Source organism: Eurypyga helias, unplaced genomic scaffold, assembly GCF_000690775.1.
Source record: "Eurypyga helias isolate BGI_N326 unplaced genomic scaffold, ASM69077v1 scaffold47025, whole genome shotgun sequence".
NCBI classification, from domain to species: domain Eukaryota; kingdom Metazoa; phylum Chordata; class Aves; order Eurypygiformes; family Eurypygidae; genus Eurypyga; species Eurypyga helias.
Window position 1 is genome coordinate 1 of NW_010253014.1, and position 8,920 is coordinate 8,920.

General features: G+C 51.2%; 1 protein-coding gene across 1 annotated transcript in view; it reads left to right on the forward strand.

Annotated features, from left to right (window-relative positions):
• Window positions 1-2,035: 2,035 nt before the first annotated feature.
• The window catches only part of LOC104510327 (inorganic pyrophosphatase 2, mitochondrial-like), a gene marked incomplete at both ends in the record, with an annotated part of 8,463 nt that continues 1,578 nt past the window's right edge, over window positions 2,036-8,920 (forward strand). The window contains 3 exons of the mRNA XM_010152533.1: window positions 2,036-2,163; window positions 3,803-3,888; window positions 5,307-5,376. Coding sequence (XP_010150835.1) covers window positions 2,036-2,163; window positions 3,803-3,888; window positions 5,307-5,376 — 284 coding nt within the window. The remainder of the gene's footprint in view (window positions 2,164-3,802; window positions 3,889-5,306; window positions 5,377-8,920) is intronic.

Genomic DNA, 8,920 nt, shown 5'->3' on the forward strand with positions numbered 1-8,920 from the left:
CCATGATTCTATGAAACTGAGTTCAGACCTCAAGAGAGGAGATGACAAGGGCTCAAGGTGGGAGGAGGGATGTTCCCTTGCTTGGAGAGAACAGGAGGATGCACTGGAGCCCTGAAACCCATCTGAGTTGGAGCTCATCCTGCCTCCAACAAGACCCCACCCTTTCCTAAATCCTCCTTTCTTGGCTGGTCTCCCCCACCCACCCTGGAAAGGCTGCTGTGGATTCCAGCTAGAAGCCCTGCCCCTAGCACAGCTGTAGTGCCTGTGCTTTTGTCGGGGCTTCTGCCAGCCAACTCCCTCATCTGCAGGCGGGTGGCCAGCAGCCGAGTTCCAAACGTCTTTCACTCCAAGTCCATAAACACCTAGCCCTGTTAAGTGTGTGCAGAAGCAAAAATTCACATGGGGTTCTTCAGAGTGTTTTATTCTTCAGGCAGTGTGTGATCCAGTGGAATTGGGAGTGGCACCTGTCAGATGCCTGTGAACATGCAGCTTTGTCTTCTCCCGTAGGTTTGGTCTCATGGTTCAGCCCCCACGTCTCTGCTCTACAGGGAGTTGCGTGGTCTGCAGCACAAGGCTTCCCCGTCTCTTACGGTTCTCTTCAGAAATACTTGAATGTCTTTGCTCAGGTTCACAGACTAGATTTTAAAAAGACGTTTAGGCTCCTTAAGATGGAAATCACGTGACTAGGTGTCAGTTCCATGGACTGAGCAACTCTGAAAATCTGTTTTGTAGGACTGGATAGACAGAAGAGTGTCCATGAGGAATCGCTGATAGCTTGGAGATGTCAGTGAGCGAGTTCTGTCTGTGGTAGAAGACAATGGAGTAGCCAAGCAGAATGGAGAGAGCGTAAGAGACCGGATGAGATGCTGGGGAACCGTGAGGGCAGAAATGTGCAGGTGACGTGCAGAGCCGTGGGGAAGGGAGTAACGCCGTGGAAGGTGGCGCAGGCAGGGCGAGGTGGTGAAACAGCTGGAGGGCTGCATGCCGAGCACTGCGATAGTCAGCTCCTGTTTCCATCACAAGTGACTGTAGGAGGGAGATAGCTGGAAAGAGAAATCTTACACCAGCTCTGAAAGCACTTGCCTTTCAGAAGGGACAAAATCCTTTATCAAAATCACTTAAAATTGTATTGATGGCTTTTCCACATAAACATGCTGCCAGAGTTCGTTTGCCAGGTAGGACCCCCTTGTTGCCAGCGGCGATGGCAGGCTCCCAGGACAGCCTGGTGGCACTTGATCTGCACAGCAGAAGCAAACGCTTAAGATCCTAAACTGCGTCTTCGCTCTAGCAGCACAGCCCTGGAGCAGTTCTGTGTGAGCGCTGCATCTCTGTGCTGCCGGGGCAGTGCTCCTCTGCTGCCCCGGCGTCCTGCCGCTGGCACGCGTTCCTCTGTCCTGCGCCGCCTTCGCCGGTAGGATTACTGAGGCTGAGGTAGCTCGCTGGTGGTCTGCAGCGATTGTGCGTTATCGTGGAGATAGCGTCCAGTGCTCCTGCCATGGATCTGTCTGGTGTCTAAGGGGCTGAATCCAGGAGTAATGTGTGCTAAGGGATGCCTGCAGTACAGCTTTGGCAAGTCAGGCCTGTAGTTTCTTGTGAGGTGCTGGTTGAAAAGTCCACGTGGGGATGTTGTTTTTACTGGCTCTTCTCCCGTTATCAACAAACACCTGTGGTCCCTGCAGTTGCTGGGGGGAAAACACCTCACTGATGGTCTGGGTATTGCAAGAGAAGCCTGCTGAGACAAAAGCCTGGAAATACAGAATGTTTCTCCTCTCCTGTCACGAGTATGGGCCTTCCATTCACTGTCCCTTTGGGCCTTAATTAGCGAAGGGCAGGAGGCGGCTGGCTTACCTGTTGAGTGTGGTTGTGAAGTCATGATGGCAGCAGTGTAGTAACGGGGAGATCCCCGATGGCTCTGAACGTGCTCGGGGCAATCACATTGCTTGGGGATCCTTTGAGACTTCGTGAAATGGAATGTTGTGGAAATTGACTAAAAATCACCGGTCCCTTTCTGTGTTTTGTTCTCTTTAACCTACAGATATTGATGATGTCAGGAAGTACAAACCAGGGTACCTTGAGGCTACGGTCGACTGGTTCCGATTATACAAAGTCCCTGATGGGAAGCCGGAAAATCGGTTCGCTTTCAATGGAGAATTTCAAGACAAGGTGAAGATAATCCAAAATTGAAGAGGCATCTTTGTCTCCTGGGCTCTTTAATACATCCTGAAATTTTTGGAGTTGTAAAGGAGGAGGTTTAACAGAAGGAATTTTTGTGAGGGATCTCTGACTACAAGTGGCAGCTAGGAACAAACAGTTTGCCTTCCGCTTTATTCAGGGGAGATGTGTAGGTCGTCAGAGGGCCTGCCAGAAACCCCACTGTCCTGGCCCTGGCGATTGACACGCGTCTGTGTGCAGGGCTTTTCTCCCTATCAGAGCAGGGAACAGACTGCTCTTCAGGTATCTTTTTTAGCGATGCCGTTTCAGACAGTAGGCTGCAGATCTTCCCAGGTTTGGCTCTGCCCAAGGCTTGCTTTACCTGGTCACTCTGTGTAAAAACATGGGAGCTGGTTTTAGCTTGAAGGCTGCAAAACAGCTTTTATTTAGAAGAAATGAATAGTGTTTAAACTGCTGCAGTAAAAACAGCCAGTGCACTCAGGGAGCAGACCTGGGAACAGACCTTGCTGAAGAACGTACCTGTGTTTTCCAGAGGAAACTTGGATGTGATGTGGGTGAAAGGGCTTTGCGAGCCATGGATTGCACACTCTGTAAGCTGGTTTTGGCGAAGGCTCCCAGGGCCCGAATGAATGATGTTGGTGTGTCAGCCCCTGCAGCCTTGGCACGTGCTGCCCGAGCTGTAAAACACCTGAGCCGCCCGGGCAGCTTGACCTCTTTTCTCTGGTTAAAGAGGTGCCCTGGCTCCCCCTGCACTAAAACTGTCTTTTAAATCAGTCAGACGTAGAGTTGTGCAGCTCCGTGACCTGATCTCCCAGGAGCTGCTCTTGGCGGCTTCCCTGCCGTGTCGCGCAGGGTCGCTCCAGAGCGCGTGTTTAACGGGATATCCCTCTCCGACCGGTGGAGTTCAGGCGTGAGGCACGAGGTGCCCTGAGATGGCTGGTTTGGAGCACTTGGGCATTTCTCAGGGGTTTCTGGAGAGCCAGGATGTGTTGAGGCGGCCGTGGCTGTGCTCCAGCAGCTCTGGTGAAGTTCAGGACGTTCCGGTGGCACTTTGCCAAGTCACTCAGTGCCAGGAAACGTGAATGTTCTGCTGGCAGCTTCTTGCAAGCCACCCCGGATAGCATCCTCTGGGCACCGAGGGCTTGTTTTACCTCATTTTTTCTTAACGCTCTTTCACACCCACCCCCAGTGTTACTGTTGTTTCTAAGCAAACAAACTGTTAAGTAGCTGCTGTGTTACCTTGTTGCAAATGCTGAGGATTGGGAAACTAATGACCCCGATGAGCACGTGTAGCAGAGGGGTGGGAGCTGGAGCTTTGTCCCGTCTGGGCCCTGGTTTGCTGCGGCTGTAGGTGTCTGCTCCCCGGCTAGCGCTGCGCTCCTCCTTCAGTGCAGCCTTCGTGTTCTCTGGCTGCGGGCCGCCGAGGGTCCTGCCTGCCTTGCCGGTGTTTGACAGTCAGGTTTGTCGCTTTCATAAGGAAAGGTGCTAGAGTTTCCAGGAATGTAATGAGGCCTCAAAGGAGGCCCCTTAAAATAACACATGAAACAGTATGTTTTAATAAGCTAGTTCTGTGGCTTTTTTCTGTTTAATAACATTTTAAATCATAAAAATTTTGCTTGATATAAACTAGGCTTTTGCTGTTGAAATTATTAAATCCACCCATGAATACTGGAAAGCTCTGCTTCATAAAAAAGCTGATGGAGGCACTATTAAGTGGTGAGTATCCAGTGACGTCTTCTCTCTGTATTGTGCTGGTAGTGGGGGTACTCGGCATGTGGCAGCTGTGCATGAGCTGCTCAGACTTCTCACTCCGAGATGGCAGGAGTACGGGGTTCTGATAATTAGTCCGTAATAGACTGATTGACTAATTGCACCTTGTATGATAATGATGATTTACTGGTAAGCAAATCCAAAAATCTATTGGTTATAGAAGTGTGACACAGATTACTTCAGGTTCCAAGACAGGGCCCCAGAGTGTTTGTCAGGATCGTTCTGGGAGAATCTTGGTATGCTGTGCAAATCCTCTTCTCACTGCTTGTTCCATCCTCCATGCTGCATCCCTGTGATGCAGAATTGCTTTGCAGCTTAGCTTTCCATATTTTTTAGTTGCTCTCTGGACTGAGAGGACCAAATTACTGTTCTTTACCAGCCTTTGGCCTGATCCAAATGAAAATGGATGTTATGAAGCTCCCAGGACTGGTTTGCCTTGGCAGCTCTGGCACTGGAGGCCCGAAGAGCTGGCAGGAGTCACTGCTGGTGCTTTCCAGAGGCTGTAGCTTGCCATCAGCTGAATGGGGGCGAGGGCTGGGAGGGAAGCTGTGCTCAGGTGCTCGCTGTCATTGTCTTTATTGGGAAAATGGGACTTCCTCTCTCCTGGAGCTGATGGAACACCTTAACCCTTGGGCAGCATGGCACGAACACTGCAGGATAATACTCAAATGTTGGTCTCGGTCATTTTGGAGGCACCTTTTGCTTTATGTTGACAAAATTAAAAAGTAATTAAAGTTGCAGTCTCGCTTTGAGGAATTGCACTTCTTGCTGGTTACTGTGTAGGACCCAAAGCTCATGCCCAAACTCACTTTTGGTGTGGAAGGATACATATTCGTAGGCAAACGCTTCTGCAGAGTGTTTGGTGTTGGAGTTGGTCTGCTCTCTGGAAGCAGTGCAGGTGGCTCCTGCTTTATGGAGGAGCAGAATCCTGACCTGTTGTTTTTCCACAGGCTCCGGCCAACTTTGAAGGCCAGGAGGTGGGCGGATGTTTGCACCATCTGTGCTGGCCATCAGGGGTTCAGGTCCCCCAGGAAGTGCCCGTTTCTCTGCGGGCTTTGGGGGGGATGTAGTTCCTTAGCTGTGGTCCTCTGAGCTGTAGCTAGGTCAGCTGCCGGAAGCCCGGAGTGTGAGCACTGCATTAACACGGGATATGCAGCCTAAAAACCCTCTCGCACCCAAAGAAACAAAGAACCCCCCTCTGCACCCCGTTCCCTTCTGGCGCTGCTGGCTACTCTCTGCCTTTGGCTTCTTGTTTCTTGCGAGTACATGTCTGAGCGCTGTACGTGAAGGTGTTTTTCCATAGGTGCTTAATTGTCTGTCTCTTCCACTGGTGGGTAAAACGTGTTTGTAAACTTGTCTTTCAGCACAAATGTTCTGGTGAGTGGCAGCCCGTTTTGTTGCAGTGAGGAGGATGCCCGATCGATTGTGCAGTCGGTAAGGATAATATCTATTCTGCTCCCCCTCCCTTTGTTTTTTGAAATAACTAATAGGGAAAAGGCTGCAAAGCTGAAATCAAGTGGCTAAACTGAAACAGTCCTTAAACCGAACGCGGGGCGTAAGGGCAAAGGAAGAGCACAGAGGTGGTGGGGAAACGTAAGCGTTACAATCCCAACCTTTCATCGCCATGGGCTGATTGTGCTGTCTGGCAGGTTCATTGCTGCTCTGGTGGGGCTCTGTCTTTGGTGTTTTTCTCCCTCTGCAGTGCTGTTTCTTCTCATCCTGAATAGCAGGATAGACTGCTGTTTGTATCTCGCCTGCTGTCTGCTCTGTCTCCCCTGTTGCCATGAGTTACCACCCAGTGTTAGAGCTCATTGACTGCTCACTGGAGTCCCTAATCGCTAAAGGGATCCTTTGTTGCTCTACTTGCATAATTAACTGCATTGCTGGAGGGGGGGTGGGGCTTTTTGAATGTTTCTTAAAGAGTGTCTGTCATATTCTGGAAATGAACATAAAATTAAAGCATGCAGGTTGCCTGTTCAGGGGAGAAAAACACCCTGCAGGTCTGCTGCTTTCATGGGAAAATGCTGGTACGGGAGGATATTTCCCTTCTAAAAGGATGCTCCTTTGGATGCCAGAAGGGAAGGGAAGTTGCCAGAAATCACACGAGAAAAGTGCCCCCGAGTATTGCTTGGTGTTTTATCACAAGGAACTGGGACTGTCAGCTGCAGAGAGGGGGTGGGTCAGGTCAGAGAGCAGTGTCAAACCGAACTGCTTTTCCTGTTCGGGTCTCTTGCTTTCAGCACCTCCTGAAAAGTACCTTTATGGTTGCGCTTGTAGATGTTGAGTAGAGGGGCTGTAAGCCTAAATGGAAGGAAAACTCATTTTGGAATTCAAATGTGTGGCCATGCACGCCAGGCGCAGCTGTACGCGGGCACTTACCCCGCTGTACTTGCAAGGTTACAGTGGCTTTAGTGAGTGTTTAAATGCAGCTGAAATCTTGGGGTCAGACGTCTTTGAATGGAGACAGACCTGCAAAGGAGTATTTTGTGGTCTGTGCTGTTTGAAGTGTGAAGAGCAAATGATTGTCTGTGTCCATTGGGCAATAATCCATTATTTTGTCTTAATAACAAGTCGGTTACCCCTCTTTTTTGGGGAGCGGTTGGTAAAGCCCGTTCATAACATAGGTCCCTCCTATCAAATGTTAACGTATTCTTATTGTGAGCGCTTGTATTCTTATCAAATCTCCACCTTCCTGGGTGTCTTTGTGCCTCGCTTCCCGTTCTGCACGTGACAGAGGTTTTGTGAAGCCGGCATGACACGCTCCTGTCCATTGTTCCCTTTCAGTCCAGTCCAGGTGCTTCAGCTGTCCTTGGTAGGCAGCTGTCCCTTGGCCCCCTCAGGCAGGGGAAGGATGGATGCTCCTACGTACTCTTCCTGCCGCGTGCAGTTTGCAACAACTTCGAGTAAAGTGCTCTGGAAATGCGGGTGGTGGGTAGTCTGGCTGGAAGCACGGCTGACTGGTGTGTTTTCGGCGGGTGTCTTTGTCTGGTAGGCTGCACTGCCCGCCCCGGCTGCCAGGCATTCGGCTCCTTCAAGGGAGGTTGGCTGCGGAATCCTCGCGGCTGGGGTGACTCGAAATGAGAGCTGGCTGCAGGTTGGTTTGTCTGGGTTTTGGTGGTTTTTAAACCAAAATCAGATATGCTGTCTTATTTATGGCCATCTAACTTCAGGATCAACCCAGCAGAACGAGAGCGGGGGTAGAGACCTCATGTGCAAGCGCGCGGAGAGGTGTATTCCAGCTACTGCAGAGTTTGAGCCGCTGGTGCAGTGAGCACTGGGCCCCTCAGTTCTGCTTCCTGGGCCAGGCTTCACGCACGGGATTTTTGAGTGGGTGACAGTTGCCTTAACTTGGGTATATTGAGTTCTCAAAGAAAACCCCAACAATAACAACAAAACCCCTCAAACAGCAAACCCCAAAGGCAACATTCAGTGTTGTTATGAACCAGCTTCCCATGGAAGACCAGCAGAAATCCTCACCAAATGCTTACCACGGTGTGCACTAATCGGAATTCCATACGGATTCTGACTGGATAGTTCCCAAGGTGGTCCCGTTGATTTTGGCAGGATTTATTGTGCTGCTCTTTGGCCCTTCGTTGCTTCGCATGCGTGGGACTGGAGTGGCTTGTCTGGGGAATATCCCCCCGCTGCACTGCTTTCCAGACGGTGGCCGTCGGCACTGCCGTGTGTGGGTGGCAGACCAGGAGGGGTTCTATAGCCAGTGAAGCTGCCATGTCCAGTCGGTCCCAAAGCAACAGGAGACAGTCTGCACGTGGAACACACGTGGAACGCTTGGACCAGCCAGTGTTGAGCCAGCCCCTGCAACTACAAGCCCAGCTGAGTTTCTGTACCCTCAGAGACCAGTTCCGGCTCGTGGCAGCTTCAGCGCAGGGCTGTGTTGAAAACGGCACGCAGGAGGAGCGGAGCGCCGTGGCTGAATGTGTCAGTGCTGAGATGAACCCTTTGTGTCAGCATCTCCAGAGCTGGCCAGGCCAGCCGAACCTGTGCTTGGCGTGAATCCCGAGACCTGCTTGTTCTGTGAAGCAGCTGCTGAGGACTCTGCGAGCTGGAAAATTGCCAAGGCAATCTCTGTATAGTTGCAGCAGCGTTTCCCAGACCCACCGTTCTTCCCTCATAATGCTGGAAAGTGGGCTAGGGAAGCTGTGCTAGATGAGGAGTCCTCTGGTAAAATGCAGAACAGTGTCTAACAGGGCAAAATATTTGGCTTTTCCTGATCATTTAAGAAGTCTCCAAAGCTTGAATCCGTATAGTTCGTGTGTTTCAGATAACTCCAGCCTAGGCAGGACAGTCTGTTAACTGCCTTCTCCCCACGTGATTTCTGTGAGGATGCTTTGCTTTGGGACTGACTCAAACCAGTTTTCTGTTCAGTGGCCAGTTGTGAAAGAGAAGGTTGGTGGGGGTTTTGCTCTGTTTGGGGGGGGAAATGTGGTGTTTGGGGGTGTTTTTAATTATTTTTTTCTTTACATGGAGTTCCAAATGAAAGGGCTGTGTAGTGAAGAGATTCCTTGTTCCGTGGATGACTTGATCTGTTCCTGGTGGGAAGGTGCTGAGTCCTTATCTCAGAACTCTGAGCAGTTTTCCCAGAAAGGACGGGCATCGGATTGTGCTTTGGGAGCTCTGGCTCTCGTGCCTTATGGATACAGCCTTGGTTTTACTGGAAAGGAGATGGTCTGGTGTTAAGGCCTGGGATGTGCTTCCGTAGAACGCAAGAGCTCTGCTCTGGGGAGACCCCCCTGCAGTTCTGCCTCCAGCTCTGGGGCCCCCAGTAGCAGGAGGACACGGAGCTGTTGGAGTGAGTCCAGAGGAGGCCCCGGAGATGCTCCGAGGGCTGGAGCCCCTCTGCCCTGGGGACAGGCTGGGAGAGTTGGGGGGTTCAGCCTGGAGAAGGGAAGGCTCCAGGGAGACCTCAGAGCCCCTTCCAGTGCCTGGGGGGCTACAAGGAATCTGGGGGGGCTTTTCC